Below are 20,212 nucleotides of genomic sequence, written 5' to 3'. Positions count from 1 at the left end.
AAATAAAAATGTATATATTGAAAAAATGTACTATCAACAAATACTACACACACATTTTATTATAGAATTCAATAATATTAATATTACATTCTCATATCTCAGTCACAATCAATTCAAAACAAAATTCATAATTTTATTTTATAAATAAAGATACTTTGGAAAAAGGGAAGGAAATATAATCTTATTAAATCTTAAATATACCTATTCAATGAGTTTATGAACCCCTGAAAGATACAATAACATCAATATAATTATTTAAAGAGATATTAACAATATATGATCAAATTTATACTTACACAATGATGTTATTAATTGGAATATGAATTAATTTGACAAAGAATCCTATAAAACCCATTATGCAAAAACCAATGGCAGTGGCAATGGCAATTTTCTGAAATTCTAAGAATCACCAAACAATAAGTTAGAGTAAAACAAAATTCAGAAAATAATTAATGACATTTGTTATAAACATACCCTTCCTATCAGGTTTTGTGCATCGTTTAATAAGACGAATACTATCTTTCGCAAATTGACGTCCAGGTTCGGTAAGTTTCTTCACTTGATCCATTGTATTTGTGTAACTGAAAATAAAATATTCGTGCAATGAAGTTTATATTGACAAACCATTTATATTCACTTTTTATAATTAGAATAAACTGATAATATTCGTGTAAAATTTTATTTATTATTACGATTTTATTATTACGAACGATGTGCAAAATTACATGTGCTTTTAAATTTATACTATATCTAAGAAATTGTTATATTTCACTTCAATAAAAAAAAATATATGTATTAATTTTTTGACTCGGTAATAACAGTTAAAATAACTTATAGGTTACAAAAATTATCCATTGATGCGTTGTTAATTTTTTTCTTAATTTTCTTTGAAAAGATCAAAAAGTTTTTCTTTAAAACACAGTACTCACAATATGTATAAATGAAGAACGCTTCACAAACTGTTATATTTGACGTACGAAAAACTACGCTCGTCAGAAGCTGAGGCGCTACGTGGACACTATGCTGTATGAACGTCACTTCCTGATCACTGATGTTGGAATTATAAAGTCATAGCACGAACATATAATTTTTTTAAATTTGAAAAAAATTTTGTGAAATAATATTAACGGTAATATTAATTAAATTCGAAACAATATTTAAATAATTTATATAATAATTTATAATAATTCGTGTGAATTCGTATAATAATTTCCTATATAAAAAATGAATGATGAAAGTTTAAATAACATAAAAAAAAATTTTTTTATATAAATAAATTTTCGTTAAATGAAAAAGAAAGATCAAATAGCAAAGAAAAATATTAATGAATGATATTATGTAAAATAAATATATATATAAAGTCGTTTCGAATTCTTTATATAATATTTGTGCATAAATCCCTATACTAGGGAATATAATAGTGGAAACTTTATAATAATTAATAGAATTTTTAGAATACAAAATTTAATTTTTTTTTTATTTCAATTTTGGCACGAAATTTTCTTGTAATGTTTGTTATATTTGTAATATTATTATTAAATTTATAATATTATATTGAAAATAATTGCAAAAAATATTGTATCAAATATATATTTTTTTTTAAATAAAATGACTTTAAAAAATTATTTGAACATATTATATTAATGTTAAGTATATATAAAATTTGTCTATTGGAATAACATATTGTATATCAGACTTGAGATTTTTTTTCATTAGTAACCTTTGACACTTATGATTATTTGTCAAATGTTAGAATATCACATATAGAAAGTGTACATTCTAAAAAAAAGAAATTAAATATGAATTAATATATTTAAATTAACTTAAAGTTATTAAATTATTTTATTAAAAATATTTTAATTACATCAAAGAAAATATGGGTAATAGATCTAGCCTTCTTCTACGCGAAGAAGAAATAGCACAAATCCAAGAAGCCACTGGATGTAAGTTTTATTTATAAAATACATTATTTCAAAAAAACATTCAAATTTATTATTATTTAAGATATAATCTGTAATATTTATTTAATATAATTGTTAGTTTATAATATATTTTATATATTATATTTCCTATTATGAAAATTATAATAATGATCATATATATTTTTTATTATATTTATTTTATATTTGAGAATATTTATTTAATTATTAATATATATTTATTTAAAATGCATTGTAATAATGTATATATATTTATTGATTAAATTTTTGCTTTGTGTTATAGTTACACCAAACCAGATTGAACGTTTATATAGTCGTTTTACAAGTCTTGATCGTGGAGATTGTGGAACTCTTAGTAGAGAAGATTTCCTTAGAATTCCAGAATTGGCAATAAATCCTCTTGGTGATAGAATTGTAAATGCTTTCTTTGATGAAAGTGGTAATGATAGGGTGAATTTCTTACAATTTATGCAAGTGCTGGCTCACTTCAGACCCATTAAAAAAAATAGTCCTAATAGATTAAATTCTAGACAAGAGAAATTAAAATGTAAGTTAATAATGAGTTGATCAATAAAATCAAATAAAATCGAAAAAAATTTTAAAATATGTTTATATTATATTTTAAAATTTTTTTATATTTCAGTTGCTTTCAAAATGTATGATTTGGATAATGATGATTTAATATCAAAAGATGAATTATTAGCTATTTTGCATATGATGGTTGGTGCAAATATTAGGTAACAAAAATAATTTAATTTATTACTTAAAAATAAAATAAATTTAAATAATTTATATAATTTATTTATTTTTTAATTTATTTAAAAATATCTTATTTATTTTATTTTAGCGAGGAACAGTTAACTAGTATTGCAGAAAGAACTATAGTAGAGGCTGATGAAAATGGTGATGGAATGATTTCATTTGAAGAGTTTTGTAAAGCATTAGAGAGGACAGATGTAGAACAAAAAATGTCTATACGATTTCTTAGTTAATTTATTTTTTTTCTTCAAATAATGCACAATTTGCTGATGTGTTGGGCATATATATTAAAATTTATTATAATTTATAATAATAATGATGAATATAACAGTTTATTTTTTCTTATATATCTTCTTATATTTATTTTATATGAAAAAAAGTTGAAGTTATATTCAATATTTAATGATACAATGAAAGGTAAGATAGTAAATTCCTTTTTTTTTTTTTTAACTGTTATTAAAACAGCTGTAATTTAATTAATAAAAAATGATACAATTATATGATTTTTATGATTTATAGTATATATATAAATTCCATAGTTATTACAGATTTTTGTTAATCTACAGTTTACAACATTTAATTTATTATTTGTCTTGTTATACTGCTTACATTTTCCAAAGAAAAATATGATAACATTTACTATGTATTACATTATGTATTACATTTACATAAACAAGTACTATTGGAAAATAAGTTATGCTATTGATGACACATTAAAAAAATGGGAAACATGAATGTAAAATATGTATTACACGAATACTATGTATTTTATTTGTACATGAATTATATCTTGACTTCAAAAAAAATATTGAGGAATTATATTTAATTAATCGTACATTCTCGATATAATGAAAATTCTTACTGCATTTATTTTATCTTTTTCAATAGATTGTAACTATCGGTACCTCATTATATTTCAAATCATTAAAATTTGCATATGCAAAATAATGAAGAATATTTATTGCATTTATTGCATAATAATTTAAGCCGTGGATGACACGGCTAATTTTTTTAAATGCTCCATGAATACTTGTAAACTGACATCATCAGTTAAGACAGGTGCTCCACTTTCCTAAATTAGAATAAAAATTAATTAAAAATTAGAAATAATAATCAATAAAATGAAGAAAAGCTAATAAGTTTTATTGCTAAACCAATAAATAAATAAATAAATAGATTAAAGTTAATTATAATTCATAAAATATGTATTTTGCGAACAAAGATCTTTTTGATGCCAACCACCAGTGAATTGTGATAATACTATTGCAAAAAACAGTTAAAGTGTGTAGAATTTTATGCTTGCCTTATAGTGAAATTGTGTTAAATAACGTGAAATAATTTAAAATGACTTAAAATTGATATTTTTATAGCGATAGTTTTGAAGTAATAGTTAATATTTGTTAGTTACTTTTTACTACTGTTAAAAAATATTATGATGAAAAAAATAAATAAAAATAAATATTTTATTGTATAGATAAGAAATATTAACTATTTAAATTTCTAAATTTTCCCCACTAATTCCATTACCAAAGCAATAAAAGCAAATATAAAGAAAAAAAATATAATTATCAAATGAATATAAAACACACCCCACTGGGTATCGGCATCCCCTGGTTGCAGGATCACGATGACATGAAAAGATTATTAATTACATATGATTGATTAAAATGTTTAATTCGTTGAAAATGAAAAATAAATAAAATAATCTAATATGAATATATATGAATAAATTTGAAAAGTTGAAAATGTATTTATATCATTAAGAATAAAAATATTAAACAATGTACTTACCGCTCCATAAGCATACATATTGTTATGAGTTTGACTTGGATTCACTTTGCTTAACAAAAACCTTGCTTGTGAACCACCTTGTTCGGTATCGATATATCTAGGTGCAGGGAACCGTTCGGCTAATATTTCAGCAGCATCATCAACAGGTGCTGCCAATAATTGCCGGAAATTCTCATATTCTGGCAAATCTTGATATTTTAATTGACGCCATTGTGCAATGGTCTGTAATAAATTAATATACATTGCAAGCATATTATTATTAATCAAAAACAATGATAAATAAGTACCTCTCCATGGAATATAAGGATTTGGAAGAAAGTATCCATCAATAAAATTCTATCTGGCTGAATAGACGATGTATCTAATAAAACTGGTTCTGGAGGACCACTAAATCCATAACTGTACAAAATTGGCTGTACCATTATCAAAGAATTTGTTAAATCTTCTCGCATGAGCATATGCCTATAATAATTTAAAATTTAATTAGTAATAATATTTCAATTGATTGAAACACGAAAGTATAATGATAGCTGACCTATAAAAACTAGTTTCATCGGGAGAATTATTAAATACTTGTAGAAATTGCGATCTACGCAAATGATACATAAATTGAGGATATAAAGAAAAGTTTTCTGCAAGTCTAAAACTATTTGGATCATCTTTTGTGTATTCTCCAAATTTCTGGCACTATAAAAGAAATACTTAATGTTAGAAATATTACATATATTATATTAAATGTTAAATATAAATTTAATAAAAAATACAAACTAATCTAATAAGCATACGATCGACCCATCTTAAAACATCTGGTCCATCGTCACTTTCTGCCCTAAATACAGCTAAACGCGACATGAGAACAGCAGCTGCTTCTTGATCAAATCCGGCACTTATATGATGTAAAGATGTCGATGCATCTGCCCAACTATAATCGAAATTATTATGATTAAAAAGATCAATAAACATTAATAATAATAAAAATTTAACAAATATATTAACATACTTTCTAGCAATTGTAGTAACTCTGATTCTTCGTTGACCGCTACTATGTTGATACTGTGTGATAAATTGAATACAGCCTCTTCCACCTTGAGGAATTGGTGCCGTATGTTGATTGACAACTTCGAAAAATAATGCTGTAGTAGTGGAAGGTGTAAGGGAACAAAATTTCCACTGGCATGTACCACCTAATCCTACTTCTTGTTCTCCGACACTTGATCCTTTTACTCCTAGAGATACGCAGGGTCCGATCGCACCGGAAACTTTAATTTCTCGTGACGTTTTCACTTCCAATGTTGCATTAAATGCCATTTTCAAATCGCCTTTATGATCTTTAGCAAACACACGTTGGAATGTTTGCTTGAATAGAGAAGAATTGAAAGAATCTCCCATAAGCATGTGACCACCAGTTGAATTGCAACATTGTCTCATTTCTAATAAACCGGTTTGATCGAGAGCGCATGAATAGATATCTATTATATGACCGTTTGTTGCAGCGCGTGACGCGAGAGAATCATAATGTTTAGTTGCCTTTTTCATATGTTTAGCGTTATCTTTTTGAATATCATGATGCGATCTAATAGGTTGCCGTAAGTCATCCGTTACGACTTGACCAGGTCCTTGAGAACAAGGTCCACCCACAAATAGCATTATTCTAAAAATAATAACTTAAAATAATATATTTTTATTCAAAATGTTCGAATAAAAAATTTATAATCGAAATACATACCTGGCTCCTGTATTAGCATAACTAGCTTCTAAAAGACCAGTAGCAACAGCTAATGCGACACCCGTCGATCGCAATGGACGTTTTCCTGGCCCGACTGGCCATGGATCTCGTTGAAGTTCTCCCAAAAGATCTGTTAAACTCATATCACATTTATGTACAGGTTGTAAAAAACGATTTGCTGCTGGTAATGGTTGTCCACCAGGTCCTCTTTGTTGATTTGGATTTTGACCTGGTATTGGCCGACCTATACCTACAAGTCGTGATAATAAATATCCATTTTGTACAATTATATTTTATTATAAAAATATACCTAGCATGTCTTGAACTTGTTTTGGTTGTAAATCTTTAGTACCACGAAAAACATAACTTTTACTGCATCCTTCACAACTTAATTCATGTACTTGTACCATTCTTCCAAATGTAATAAGACCAATTAGAGCATTAGGTGGAAGTAAAGAAAGTGACATTTGTAAAGAATCTTTGAGAGAACCTAGTTCTTCGTCATCCATACATGTATCCACAACCAGTAAAAAAATGGGTGGTAAACACTGTGCTCTCTATTTAAAAATAATAATAATTAATATCCAATAGAGTAATAAAAACAATATTTTATTTTAATACAAATATTAATTACCATTATGGTATATTCAATAGTTGAAAATTTTGGAATTAATTCAGCTGGTTGATGTTGTTCTGAAATAGCAGCATATTGTGGAGGAAACTGAAAATATATTATATATCAAATATTATTTTATTACAAGATAATTATGTTTATTTTTATAATCAATATGATTTAATTCTTACAGGATTTCTTTGAAAGCATAGATTGCACACCCATAATTTAGCACGGTAATCGACTTGGCATAATGGATTTAAAATTGCTCTACATGTAGATCTTGTACAAAGAACAGGATCATATTGTATTGGTGGCAGATCTGGCCTTTCTTTGATCGGTTGATAAAGTGTTCCTAAGGGTACAACAAGTCTAGTAGCATCTACACGTGATGAGGGCCAAACATTCCAAGTAATACGTATTCCATCACGGTCTTCATTTTGTTGAATGAAATCTTCATAAGTAGTCATGTTGCTGTAATCAAGGAATATCAGATAATAAAAATAACATTTAATTTTAATCCTTAATATTCATATAATTTTTAAATATGTGACAAGTGTAAAGAATGTATAATAAGTGATTTTAGGTTAAACATACCTAATTAAGTCAACGATGACTATCGTATACTTTTAATTATAAGCTTGAGATAATTTTAAATAATCTTTACTATCAAGTTCTCATAATTACAGCATTATTTTACAATTGAATTAAAAGGACACTACTTCACCGTAACAGTACAACTCGTGCCGTCATTGAAGCCACGTCACTTGAAAGCTTGGAAGAACTACTATGGCGCATGCGTACAATGCCTTAACGTCAAAGGCGGTATTCGTATTTATATACATATATATATATTTGTAGTAAACAAAATTTAGGCATCATATAAAATTAAAAATATATATATATTATAAAAAAAATATAAAAAAATAAAAAATATACAAATGCAATAATGAAAGTATATAAATACAGATATATATATATAAAATATACGTATAACATATAAAAATATTCAAACTGTTATCTCTTTCTTATTTTTATTAAAAGAGATCTTAAATCTTTTTGATCCATAGATTGTCACAAGTGTTCATATTGACAATGTTATAATTTGTAAAACAAATATAGACAAGGAGAGGAAATAATGAGAAAAAGACAGGGATAAGATAAAAATATTGAAATTAACGCCATCTTTAGAGTGCCGCTCTAAATGAAACTCAATAAAGAAAGGAGAGAAAATAAAAGAGAAAAAAGATAGGGCAAGAATTGATCGTTAGTGTCATCTTTTGAATAAAGATTTTAAACTAAGATAAAAATTAAAGATCAGTGCCATCTTTTGAATACAAAAGAAATCGTTATATAAGTATTTAACTTATAAGTACTTAATAGCGTCATCTCTTTGAAAGATGCTCAACGTGAAATATTTTTCATACTCAAGAGATGGTGCTAAAAGTTAATTCTTATCCTATCTCTATCTTTCTCCATCTATCTTCTATCTTTTCTTTATTGAGTTTTATTTGCGGCACTCTGAAGATGGCGTTGATTTCAATATTTTTACCCTATCTTTGTCCTTCTCTATCATTTCCTCTCTTTGTCTATACTTGCTCTACATAATTTATGAGCTTAAGAGACGGGTCCGATATATGATTTTTTACACGATCAGTATTTTAAAACGTAATAACACAAAGTAGCAATAAACGTATATCTTATACATCGTTTGTGATATAAATAATTACGTTTTGCAGTTAGGAAAGAGTAGGGATTCATTCAACCAATCAGCCGCAAAGTGATAACCACTGATTCTGAATAGAACAGAGTGAGTCGAGTGTTTACCGTCCGTATTTACTATTACTACGATATTGCTAAGCTAAGTTTATAAAAAATCAAGATATCAATATTTCTGCGTACGCATTACGGTACGATATCTGGTCAAATCTCCATGTCACGTATATTACAAGTGTTGATTTTCGACTAACCTCTGACACGGTGTATGTCGTCCGTAAAAATGGATAAAAGGTACGTCGTGATATTTTATGCGATTCGTTCGATTCATAATCGTTAATATTTTTAATTTTAATAAAATTTTTAGCAAATTGGATACATCTAGGTCAGGGTATCGCGAGGATATCTCTAGTCATTCTAAGAAAAATAAGAAAAGATCAAGTAAAAAAAATAACATACTTGGTTTATGGATGAATAACATGCAAAACAATCAAAATAACGACATGGTACCTGGAATGGAGTATCAGCATCTATTGTGGCAGTCCAATGTACAACAAAACTTTTCGAACAATGGACAGCGTCTTTTTACAACAACATCCGATCCTAGCATGTGTGGTTATACACAGATGCCCATGACATATACTATGGAACCTGTTTCACTTCCAACCATGTATAGGCTATATCAACCAGTACCATTTTCTGGCATTAGAACTGTTCACGGTAGACCCAGACGGCATTGTAATCAAAATTTTCCAATGAATTTGAATATGAATTCTATGGGGAATGGTTACTCAAGTTTGCAAGAAAATGGAGTAGAATCTTCCGTGCCTATTAATTATCAAAATGGAGATTATGCAAGCTTGCCACCTACTGGTAACAAGAGTAATGAAATAAATGGAGATGAACCAAATTCAGAGCATCGGAGGTATTCGGATCCTGGTCTTGGATCTGCAGAAGCTCCAGTTCAAACTCAAAGCGAAGATTCTGATAGTATCGATAGTGGAAGCTCTATTACTACAGTTGGACGTAGCAATAAACTTGTCTTATCTCTTATCGAACAGGTGGATATACAAGTTATATATATTTAAAATATAACAGATATATATATATCAATAATCGTATAATTTTACTTTCAGATGACGGAACTGAAAAAAGGCAACAGTCAATTGTTCAAAGAGTTAAACGAAACAAAATCGGAACTAGGCAGTATGAAAGCAAAACTAGCACAGTGTAAATATAGCAGCTCTTCAGATTATCAACCAGGAATGTTATCAGGTAAATATTAACAAAACTTGTTATAACAGATTATTCCTAGAACCTCTTTGAATTTTTAAATTTAATTAATCCAATTTTGTGTTATTAATATTAATACAAACAATAATACAGTTACAATATAATGTACACAAAATGACACAAATATTTTAATTCCTTTAGATTTTATTCGCGAAATCAGACAAGCCAACAAAACGTGCGAGGAGGGATTGATTTCGAAAGTAAAATCTATGGTGGAGGAGAAATTGAACCAAAGGTCGTTAGAAGTGGCAAATTTAAACGTAAATATTAATTTTATATTTTCATACAAACTTTAAAATCAATTCTCTATTTATTTTTAATTCGCTCTAAATAAAAATAAAGAAAAAAAGATAAATTCTAAATAATTTCCATTCGTTCAATTTAATTTACATCGTTATTATTATTAAATAGTGATTCGTAATACTTATTGAGCGACATAAAAGTTTTCCACAAGTGAGCAGAATGTGTCATCGCTATATCAGTTTTCACGATTAGTCGATAGATTTGTAGAAAAAAAATTCATTTAGTGGAAAAGAGGCAGGAAGTTGGAAGCGTAAAAGTTGGGCAGATAGAAAACGTGGGAAGTGAAAACAAAACGTATAGAGAGACGGAAAAGAGAGAAAGAAAGAATCCACTTTTTCTCATTCTCTCTCGACTTTGCAGCTAGGCTACAGTAATGTGCCGCTCCGACCAACGCTTTCGGCATTTCCACTGGCATGGTCATGGACATATTGTTTGCGTAGCATTCGTACGTTCTGTTTGATTAGGACGGCCAGGTGATCCGCGCTTCTCCCTTTTCCTCTACCCTCATTTTTCCTTTCTTACAATTTCCCATTCTCGATTATCGTCTGTACGCGAATTTTCATCGATCAAATTCTTTTCACTCTACGCGTTTCTCGATCCCTCCCTTCTCTTTTTCTCTTCGATTGTTCGTGTACGTTTACATTGGAATTTTTATACACCGTTGTTTAAATATAAACTTCCTTGTTTTTCCTAATATTTATATCGACATATACACAATAGAAAGGAATATACGGAACATATTCACATTCATATCCAATATAATGGATTCAATGGGAATAATTTCAGTATAATTTAACCAATTCTTTGTGCTCGAGAAATTTTTCACAGAAAGTTGTTCAATATGGATTTTTCCATTGAAACTAGCCAAGAAGAATATATCTAATTATTCTTCTTCACTTGAAGAATCAAAATTTATATTCTTCTCATTTAATTAATTTTCGATTATCTTATAGAAAGAGGATTACCCAAGTAAATCCCCATTCTCAAATATTTAGAGAAAAAACAAAATATTCTATCTTAAATCTTGAAAAAGAAACGCATACACATTTTAAAGAACATACTAAGAAATGTATGAAAAAGTCGTTCACTCTTCAAAATGGTCAGATCCAAAGAAACAAAATTATAAACCCTTTAGATTCTAATTGGATCTATTTGGGCCGACTTCATCCCCTAATTGATCTCGTCGAGTAGTCGAAAGGCAGCAGCAACTGTGGTTTCGATAAAAAGGCAGACCGTTACCGGAGAACCTAATGTAGACGTAATACGAAATATCCGTGACGCTTGGTAAAAATGATTAGGTTTCACATGAGGGTGGCAGTTATAGGGAAGGGGGAGGATGGGTGGAAGAGAGATAGAGAAGGAAGGATTTTTCTATGCGTTGCGAGGAAGAGAGTAGGAGGAGCAGGAGGAGGAGGAAGGGTGAAGGATGAGGCACTTAGCGGCTGTCACGGCCTCTCCCTTGGCCTCTTTCCTCCCCCTCTTTTTCCCTCTTCTGCCTTCTCGGGTTTCAACCATCCATTAGCCTCATCAACCGAAGCGATGGCCATCCGCGTCATACTCGCCTCTCCTCGTCGCGTCGCGTTGCCAATCTTCGTAATTGAACCTCCGGGACCTTCCACTTTTCCAGTATGTATATTTCTGCCATGCTCGCGGCGTTTCTCCACGCGTTTTCACGCGGGCCAAGTGCCCGTTCTCCATGGAAAGTTACCGTTCTCGCGCCGCCATTTTCATTTCCATTTCGAGCGAACGGAAGAATTAAGTAATAAAACGGTTAAATTTCTATTTTTTTTCTTTTCTTTTTTTAAATTTTTCTAAAGCGGACGAGAAAGATCGGAGGTGAGATAAGATGGGTATATTTTTTTCGTCGTATTCAGAGTGTTGGCAAGTCGGTGAAACGTTATCTCGTGAAAAATTGCAGCCCGCTATGTAAATTGTTTGATTTCTTTCGAAACGAGTCGAGCCATCTTATCTGCGCTCGAACGATATTGTTATCTTTTATTTTTATCCTCATTTTTTTTTTTCTTTTTTTCTCGTGACGAAAGAATCGACGAAAGAATCTCTGTAATTATCCTTCTCGATCGTCGTAATTTAATTGCATGTATTTGAACAATTCCGAACAATTCCTTTTTTCCAGAATCGAATAATAAAATTAACGGAAGAAAAGGAGGAGAGCGACAGAAGAGTAGCGAAATTGGAGGAGGAAGTGGCAATGTTGAAGCTGAATGCAAAGTGAGTACCTATTTATTGCTTTGCATGAATTGCGTTGCACATTTTTTTAACAAATTTCTTTTAATACTTCTTCATCATTTCTTTGTAAATTGTTTTATTCCTTGTTCTTTTTCTTTTCCTTTTTTTTTTACACATATTGCACCATATAATCACAAGAATCGAATTCACGAATTAATTTTGTAAATTTTGTAAAATTTTTGTAATTTTTTAGAGCTAGATCACGTAGAATTTTTATCGATTTATACATTGATCATAAACGAGTACAGAATTTCATCATAATAAAACAATTTCACTGACAAAATTTCTTTTCACATATTTTTTTATTCATGAATTTCTTTCGATTATTCTTAATAGGAAATCTTTGATTTCTCTATTAATTATCTCATTAAATCTTCTCACCTCGATAACACAGCATGCATCTATTCTCGATTTCTTCAAAATAAAACACCATATACCTCACCTATCCGTACATTTAACCATCACAGCTACGATCAACCTAAAAAAAAAAAAAAAAATCATCGAAAGCGTTAATCCTGTCAATGCTTGGCAACCTGTTCGCCAATCCAAGAGAAAAAAAAGCTAACCGCTAAAATAATAACTTTCACTATTTTCCTCCTCGGATATGTGCGCGGCACACGATGCACGCAGCGAGAAAAACCGTTCCAAAAGCATTTCCAAGCATTAACCAATGCCGCAACTTTTTTAAAAAAAAAAAAAAAGATACTCATCATCGAGTATGCTCGAAAACACCAACCAATAATATTACCCGATAATCCTCGTCTCTCGCGAGTTCTTTCCAATCCAACCAATCGAGATTCACATTGGAAAAGTGCTTTCCAAGCTTTCTCTCTCTCTCTTTTCTACTCTCTCTCTCTCTTCCTCTCTCACCATTATCTCCCATCCGCACTTTTACACCTCGCACGCCAAATTTCGGGCCCGCATGCCAAAAATATACCCGAAACAAGATCCACAAACCGCGGAAAAGATTCGTCAAAAGATCGCATTATTTGCACCGTTGCTGGTTGAGAGACACACACACCCCCCCCTGCGCGCGCCCCCCTGAAACATACACTGTACATAAATACATGGTGGAAATTGTGTGTTGATTGGCACGTAGCAACGAAGGCCGCGAGATCGCCGCGTTCGAGGAAGAGACTCTGGCGCTGAGACGGGAGCTGCAGGAGGCCCGGGCGTCCAAGTGTCTGGGAGCCGAGGGCCACGTGGCAAAGTGCGTAAACGCAACATCAGCCTCGCCTGTCGCTACGCCTTTCCATACTGCGCAATCCTACGTAACCAGCACCCCCGTGCGTACCGCTCTATCCGACACCTGTAGCCTCATCCCCGCGCCATCGTCATCGACATCGTCGTTGTCCACGTTGGCCCCCCAACACCTCGCCTCGTCACTGCGTTCCCGTAACAACAACAACAACGCCAACAACACGGATCCGGCTCACCACCTCAACCACCATTTCGTCTCGATCGACAATCCGACGATCGTTTATCGAAGCAACGATGATTGTAGCACCACCACCTCCGCGGATTCTATCACCACCACCCTCACCTCCACCGCCATCGTGCCAACCTCGTCTTGCCTCTTGCTCGAGGACCAGGGGATCGCCCCCGTTGCTTCGAGCGACGAGGATCCGTTGACCACGGCAGGGGACGATAGCGCGGCTCTCCAAGAGACTCGTAGCGTTGCGGAAGTCGCCTCGAAGGCGGAGCAAGGATCATCGATGGATCGAGTCGAGGAGGATAAGGAGGAGGAGGAGGAGGAAGGTACGAGGATCGTGGAGGACGCGATGACGAAAGGAAAGGAGGACGAGGAGGAGGAGGAGGAGGACGAGGAGGCTATGGATTCCGGGAAGAAGGAGACGAACGGTAGATGGATCGGGGAGAAGAGGGCGAAAGCGACGAGGAAGGAGGAGGAACAGGGGCGCGGCAATCATCATCGTTATCATCAGCAGCAGCAGCAACATCAGCGAGCGGGATCGAGGAAGTCGGGGAGGAAGAAGAGGGGCAGCTTGGTGTCGAGGAGGTCGTTGAGCGAGGCGGACAAGGTGGCGGAGAGGAAGGAGACGGGGGGGAGAGAGGGGAGGAGAAGGGTGAGCAAGGGTGGCGAGGATCGGAATCGGAATCTGGACGATGGCGGCGACGACGACGTCGACGACGACGAAACGAGCCGAGCCATCACCGAGATCCCGGAAGTGGCCGTAGTCGGTGGTGGCTCCTTCGTGCCGAAAGATCTCTGCTCGACGGGAATCCTGACCTCCAGAGTCCTGACAGCACCTTCACGCGCTACCTACACCACCGCCTACATTTAGGCTACGTACGCGCGGGGCCCCTGCCAATCAAACGCGAGCCAACGATCGCCGTTGAGCGAAGGGGGGCTTCGAGGGCTTGCTAGAGGCTACTACTATGTACATGTCGAATAGCACGTAGGTCTATCGTTGTTTCGCTCCTTCTCTCTCTCTCTCTGTTTCTCTCTTTTCGTATCTTTCCGTCGTTGTTACCTCGCGGATTCCGCCATCTTCGTTGTTTCGAATTACGCGAGTTTAAGCGCGGAAATTATTTTTTTTTTCCTTTTCCAAAGAGTTTATTTTCCAAGAGAGTTCGTATTTTGGAGGAGGTGTCTCTAACGAAGATTCTATCGTTCATCTCCTCCGTTTTTTCTTCTTTTACTTCTTTTTTTTTTTAGAGGTAGTTTCTATGTAGAAGTGACGACGAAAGAAGCGAATCGAAGTTCGATGTTTAAAACGTTGAGAGAAATTGTTAAATTGGAAAATACGTAGTATTTTTTTTCTCTTTTTTGCAAGTTGTTTCAGTTCCACTTTGTTGTTGTTGTTGCAATTAGTTGTAATGTTGTATTAGGTAATTATGCGGTAAGTAGGCAATAGTGTAAATTATGTCCACGTTGGCATGGCTTTTGAGCTTTTGTTACACGGAGCATGCGTTTAATTACTTTTTTTTTTTTAACAATTATCGTGGCTCGATTCCTCGAAATTTTTATATTCAGAGTATTTTTATATTTTTCTTTTAACGATTTTATCCTCTCGATTCAATCTCTCCCCCTCCCTAAATTTTAATAACTCTTTAAATCGACGTTAAGAATTTTTTATTATTAAAATCAAAAGTTTCTTTTATATTTATATTATTATTATTATTAGTATTATGTTTTACATATATTTTATATACACATATATATATATTATATTTCGAAGAAACACTTTTAATTACGTAAGTAAGTTGGACAACGATAAAAAAGGAAGGAAAAAATTTTTTTCCAATCTCCTCTACACTTACACTTCTGAAACATCGTTCAACGTGTTATCTCGCATCCCTGTTCGAAAAGAGATTAAAAGAAAAAAAGAGAAAAAAGAAGGAAGAAAAAAAATAAAACGGATTCCCCTCCCTTCCTCCCCTCGATAGATTCGAGGATGAGATCGAAAGAATCAACGTATCATTATCGATTATACTCGTTGTATTCCACCGTTTCGCTCAAACATCATAAAAATGTCCCGGTGTGTACAGTTTAAACAAGCAAAGTCAATTTTTATCTTTCGATCCGTTCGCTCGGTGGAAATAACGGCCGCCACAGATACACGTTTCTCCATTTTTCCCTTCCTTTTACCCATTCTCTCTCTCTCTCTCTCTCTATATATATATATATATACATATCTCTATTTCGCTTGCTCGCTCTGCCCCTCCCTCCCTTTCCCCCCGTTTCGATGTATGGAGTTTGTACACGGCAATTTAATAAATGATCAAATATTATATTAATTTAATGTTTTCAAGCCGGCGCTCGCGTTGCGTGTTTGCGCGGGCGCGCACAAAATTGATATTTTCTTTCTTCTACAATTTCCACGACAAACAGCCGCCGTAGAATCCCCGTCAACAACGGCAAACAACAAATTAATTCGTTGTTTAAACAGTTGCAGAGGTCGGCTGTTTGTCGCTGGCAAACGCGTTTAACGCCACCGACAAGGAACGATCCTGCTAAATTCGAAAGGAACTTTCTTAATACTTGATGAAAACTACCGATTATATTTTTGCGAATCTCTCGCGTATATCATTCGAACGAGCCGAGAATTATTTCTATTTCGACGCATACGTGTATTATTAACGGATGGTGGAAGGAGAGGGAGATTCTACAGTTTATATTTTTGATCTATTTCCTGTCACGAAAAAAAGAGAGAGAGAGAGAGAGGATCTTTGGAAAATTTTCTAGTTTCGATTCCATGTTGGGCAATGACAGCGTTTAAAAAACGATAGCAACACGGTTGATTTTTCGAATTTATCGAGCGTCAGAACGGCGTCTCCACCCTCGAACATCTTGGAACACACCTTTTCCCCCCCTCTTTTAGAGCGTTCCTTTCTACTTTCTTACACGGTAATAGTGTACAGTAGTAGACGTAGCCCGTGCGAGACCGATCGAAGGAGGGGGCGAAGAATCGCGAGTGATGGTGTATTTATCGCTTTGTGTATTTTTCTTTTTCTTTTTTTTTTTTTTTTTTTTTTTTCTGTTCTTCCAGCAGGCAGCATGGCTTTCAGCTGATCTCACTGTTGCTTTTGCCGCTTCTAAAGAGAGCATTACAGAGATTTGTTTGGGCCGAGTAGTGGTGGATGATGGGGGGAGCGAAGGCACTACGTAACGTGACTTGACTCGTCATTTGTCAGACTGGAGAAGCTGCTGGACATTCTGCATAATAAGATGATCACCGGCCAGGAAACCGTTTCGGGCATGGCCAACGTGAAACGGGCGAGGAACGTCTCCTCCTCGTCCGGGGAGGATGATGAAGAGGAGGAGGAGGAGGAGGAGGATGATGATGATTGTGAGGAGAAGAGGAGGGATCGCGGAGGACGAGTGGAAAGGGAGGACGAAGAGGAGGACGATGGTAACGTGGACGAGGAGGAGGATAACGGGGTAACGGCATTCAGGGAGAAGGTTCCCGAATGGATGTCGATGATCGACAGCGGCATCAAACTCTCTGGACCTGTTACCGATCTTTAGACCTAGGATTTTTGCCATTCCTCCCTTTTTTAGAGATTTTAAACGAGAAAGAAAGAAAGAAAGAGAAAAGAGAAGATGGAAAATGGTTTTTCGTTTGCATTCGATCGAGAGAGAGAGATTGCCGAGGAGGGAAGGAATTGTAGACGATAGAGAGCGTAGAATTAGTTAAAAAATTGGAGGATGGAATGTTGGAGGAGAGCAGTGATAAGTGTGAGAATGATCAAGACCATGACATTAGATTAATTCTTCCAAGATCAATTTTTCGGGTAGAAGAAATATCAAATTTTAGTAGGTGTGTATTATTTATAAATACGTCATATCAAAAAGAAAAGAAAATTCGAGTAAAAGTATTTTCGAACGAGATACTTGAGAAAGTTTGACAATCGAAGAGGAAGTAATCGATCTTTTTAGAAAATTTCTTCGACGAATAATATTCCGATTCCGTAGAATTTTAACGTAATTTTGCTTCTCATCGATAAAAAGTACATATACACGTATATATAGTTTATAACAAAATTTTCAAACAATTTTCACAAGATCGTTCCTCTGGATCTTGAACGGATGCTTGATTTAGATAGTAATCATAGAATGTGAATCGCATGATAGATACTAAAATTTCCATGGTACATTTATTCCACGAATACTGTAGAAATTTAAGTATATATCGTCGTACAGGATCGATATTTTTATTTAACGTTCGAACGAGTTGAATTTCTTTTATTAAGGATTAAACAATGCGGCTTCTCCGTATAATTCTATCGTTTTATTCAAATTAATTACACGTTATTTACATTAAACTTAATATATCGGGCGATACAAAGTAAATTCTCCTCGGAAGAGATTATTGAAGAGCGATCGATCGATACGTAACCGATTTCCAACCCTAACTGTGATCCTTTATTCGTCCCAATTATTCCTTAAAATTCTTATTATGCCGTCTTTTACGTGCCTGTCCAGGCATTCGTTCGACGAATCGATGCACGCTTGGTCGTGTTATTCCTCGCTGTGTATTTTTCCTCGCCGATTAACTTTCGCAACGGAGGCAACGCGATCGATAAGTTCGCGTGCGTTCATCGCTCGCCGATCGATGATTAGTTTCCCTTCGCCCGGAGAGCGAGCTTGATGTAATTGGGTTAACGCGTACAACGGATCTTCTCTTTTCGTTAACGTTAAATATTGTTTTATTTGAGAATGGATCTTTGCTCTATATACACACACACATATATATATATATATATTTTCAATCGTCCCTAGAGTTTAATCAATTTGTAGATTCGATGATAAATCAAGTATTATTCGAGATTATATACTTCATCTTGTGTACATTATCGTTCGTTCAAGCCGATCTTTTTCTTCTCGTTATATCAATAAATGTTCTCTTTTTTTCTTCTTCTTCTCGATTTTCGCAGAATTCAGAAATTTCCCAATATTTTCGAACGAGCATTGTTCAAATAATACAATTTTTTAGGTATAGGTATATTCTTTTTTTCTTCCCCCCCCCTCTGAAAACGCAATTGATAGTTTGTAATAAGGGAAAGATATATATTTTTTTATGAATTAATATGTAGATTGTACATATATATACACGTATATAGTATAATACGCGATAGTTGGAAATTGTGAATTTTATCACAATTCCTATCCTCCTTTTCTTATTTTTCTAATCGATTAACTCTTCTTATCTTACCACGCTATAATTACATATTGCAAAGGGGGATTAAACGATCCATTTCTCCAATTTTTATTTACCGTAGTAATCGTCTAAACGGAGGGAATTAATAACAGATAGATTCGTAGATTGATCAATTAGCAATGTATAATCGCGATCTTTTATATCGTCCATCTATATTAATTAAACGAATTATGTATACGTATAGAAATATATATATACACACACATATATACATTATGCACATAAAGTAGTTTTAAGTTGAGAATTACAACAAACTCTTCGTAAAACTGGTATTTTCGTAAAAACGAGATAACGTTATTTTTATCATCCCTTTACTTTTATTGATACATTTACTTTCTATTTCTCGATAACTCGTGAATACGAAAGGACTTGTTTTTTGCGAAGAGTCAATTGCGAAACGATTGTTGAAACAATTTTCACGTTCGAAATAATTAAAAAAATCACCGAATTTGTGGCGAATTTATTTATTTATTTATTTATTTTTACAGAAAAAGGAATCGAAAAGTAAGAGTGATCGAAAGACTTTTCGATTCATTATTTTTCCTAAAGAATCTAATATATAATTTGTTTCATTAAATTGAACGAGAAGAAAGAAAAAAGTATAAGAATTGACGATGAAATGACGATCTATCTCGATCGAGGATAAATGTGTTTTCTAATTATTTCGAGCAAACTTGTGCAACAAGGTATTGTAAATAAATCATCGTACTATCCGTTATTATTATCACTTTGATATATCTTTTCGAATGGGCACACAAAGTATGAAACGTGCTTTAAGATATTGAAATCGAATCTTAAGTAGCAATTCACGTTCTATTTTTGTAAAAGGTCTGTGTAACATGTATATACGACGAAACACGTATTGTGAACAAATTCGTGATTCTTGGATTCGTGAAAATTTATCAAAAAAAAAAAAATTCGCGAATTATTTAACGAATCGAAGTAGAAACGAATTCGTAATTCGATGCGTCATTGACTTGCCGATTCAGAGACGACGATGTGTGATGTTGGCGCGAAATATAAACCGATCGTTGCGCGAACATGAATTGTTGATTAATTTAATTATTGACCGATCGAATTAGTACGTTTTTTTTTTTTTTATATATTCACTTTCTGCGCATTAATTTATAGAAATTAAGCG

The 20,212-nt window shown here is 33.2% G+C and overlaps 4 protein-coding genes across 9 annotated transcripts; 2 read left to right on the top strand and 2 right to left on the bottom strand.

The window, feature by feature from the left end:
• Nucleotides 1-41: 41 nt before the first annotated feature.
• Nucleotides 42-1,084, bottom strand: LOC726721 (protein transport protein Sec61 subunit gamma). Of its 4 annotated transcripts, none has more exons than XM_001120892.5 (4): nucleotides 930-1,083; nucleotides 475-581; nucleotides 297-399; nucleotides 42-224 (listed from the first exon to the last, which is right to left on the bottom strand). In XM_001120892.5, exons 2-4 carry the CDS (start codon nucleotides 566-568, stop codon nucleotides 215-217), a joined length of 207 nt encoding a protein of 68 aa, XP_001120892.1. In that variant the 5' UTR covers nucleotides 569-581; nucleotides 930-1,083; the 3' UTR covers nucleotides 42-214. The 4 variants fall into 4 exon arrangements, with proteins under 4 accessions (XP_001120892.1, XP_006567438.1, XP_016769607.1 ...); XM_006567375.1 differs by having other exon boundaries at nucleotides 726-938; XM_016914118.1 differs by lacking the exon at nucleotides 930-1,083 and adding an exon at nucleotides 693-711.
• Nucleotides 1,085-1,482: 398 nt separating this feature from the next.
• LOC408982 (calcineurin B homologous protein 1) lies at nucleotides 1,483-3,450 on the top strand. The gene is made up of 4 exons (XM_006567378.3): nucleotides 1,483-1,943; nucleotides 2,224-2,487; nucleotides 2,584-2,677; nucleotides 2,788-3,450. The coding sequence occupies exons 1-4, from the start codon at nucleotides 1,877-1,879 to the stop codon at nucleotides 2,930-2,932; spliced, it is 570 nt and encodes a 189-aa protein (XP_006567441.1). The 5' UTR covers nucleotides 1,483-1,876; the 3' UTR covers nucleotides 2,933-3,450.
• Nucleotides 2,937-7,634, bottom strand: LOC408983 (protein transport protein Sec23A). Of its 2 annotated transcripts, XM_392515.7 has the most exons (12): nucleotides 7,427-7,634; nucleotides 7,021-7,303; nucleotides 6,851-6,937; nucleotides 6,527-6,773; nucleotides 6,217-6,466; nucleotides 5,491-6,141; nucleotides 5,259-5,412; nucleotides 5,026-5,177; nucleotides 4,778-4,952; nucleotides 4,491-4,712; nucleotides 4,289-4,309; nucleotides 2,937-3,771 (listed from the first exon to the last, which is right to left on the bottom strand). In XM_392515.7, the coding sequence occupies exons 2-12, from the start codon at nucleotides 7,297-7,299 to the stop codon at nucleotides 3,682-3,684; spliced, it is 2,328 nt and encodes a 775-aa protein (XP_392515.2). In that variant the 5' UTR covers nucleotides 7,300-7,303; nucleotides 7,427-7,634; the 3' UTR covers nucleotides 2,937-3,681. The 2 variants fall into 2 exon arrangements, with proteins under 2 accessions (XP_392515.2, XP_006567440.1); XM_006567377.3 differs by lacking the exon at nucleotides 4,289-4,309.
• Nucleotides 7,635-8,396: 762 nt separating this feature from the next.
• LOC100577196 lies at nucleotides 8,397-17,181 on the top strand. Of its 2 annotated transcripts, none has more exons than XM_006567379.3 (7): nucleotides 8,397-8,497; nucleotides 8,569-8,839; nucleotides 8,913-9,606; nucleotides 9,682-9,820; nucleotides 9,980-10,098; nucleotides 12,276-12,370; nucleotides 13,488-15,341. In XM_006567379.3, the coding sequence occupies exons 2-7, from the start codon at nucleotides 8,814-8,816 to the stop codon at nucleotides 14,689-14,691; spliced, it is 2,277 nt and encodes a 758-aa protein (XP_006567442.2). In that variant the 5' UTR covers nucleotides 8,397-8,497; nucleotides 8,569-8,813; the 3' UTR covers nucleotides 14,692-15,341. The 2 variants fall into 2 exon arrangements, 1 of the variants encoding a protein (XP_006567442.2); XR_003305367.1 differs by adding an exon at nucleotides 17,045-17,181 and having other exon boundaries at nucleotides 8,415-8,839; nucleotides 13,488-14,805.
• Nucleotides 17,182-20,212: the final 3,031 nt, after the last annotated feature.

This window comes from Apis mellifera, linkage group LG9 (genome assembly GCF_003254395.2).
Source record: "Apis mellifera strain DH4 linkage group LG9, Amel_HAv3.1, whole genome shotgun sequence".
Lineage (NCBI taxonomy): Eukaryota > Metazoa > Arthropoda > Insecta > Hymenoptera > Apidae > Apis > Apis mellifera.
This window is presented reverse-complemented; position numbering and strand designations above follow the sequence as displayed.

Bases quoted from the DNA above. Each gene is read 5' to 3' on its own strand.
- LOC726721 (XM_001120892.5), bottom strand. From the start codon at position 568: ATGGATCAAGTGAAGAAACTTACCGAACCTGGACGTCAATTTGCGAAA. The intron at 400-474 runs GTATGTTTATAA...GGTGATTCTTAG, and splicing joins CACAAAACCTGATAGGAAGG to AATTTCAGAAAATTGCCATT.
- LOC408983 (XM_392515.7), bottom strand. From the start codon at position 7,299: ATGACTACTTATGAAGATTTCATTCAACAAAATGAAGACCGTGATGGA. The intron at 6,467-6,526 runs GTATATTTTTAT...CACGACTTGTAG, and splicing joins ACAAGTTCAAGACATGCTAG to GTATAGGTCGGCCAATACCA. The intron at 5,178-5,258 runs GTTTGTATTTTT...TTTCTTTTATAG, and splicing joins ATCGTATGCTTATTAGATTA to TGCCAGAAATTTGGAGAATA.
- LOC408982 (XM_006567378.3), top strand. From the start codon at position 1,877: ATGGGTAATAGATCTAGCCTTCTTCTACGCGAAGAAGAAATAGCACAA. The intron at 1,944-2,223 runs GTAAGTTTTATT...TTTGTGTTATAG, and splicing joins AATCCAAGAAGCCACTGGAT to TTACACCAAACCAGATTGAA. The intron at 2,488-2,583 runs GTAAGTTAATAA...TTTATATTTCAG, and splicing joins TAGACAAGAGAAATTAAAAT to TTGCTTTCAAAATGTATGAT.
- LOC100577196 (XM_006567379.3), top strand. From the start codon at position 8,814: ATGTCGTCCGTAAAAATGGATAAAAG. The intron at 9,607-9,681 runs GTGGATATACAA...TTTTACTTTCAG, and splicing joins TCTTATCTCTTATCGAACAG to ATGACGGAACTGAAAAAAGG. The intron at 10,099-12,275 runs GTAAATATTAAT...CCTTTTTTCCAG, and splicing joins TAGAAGTGGCAAATTTAAAC to AATCGAATAATAAAATTAAC.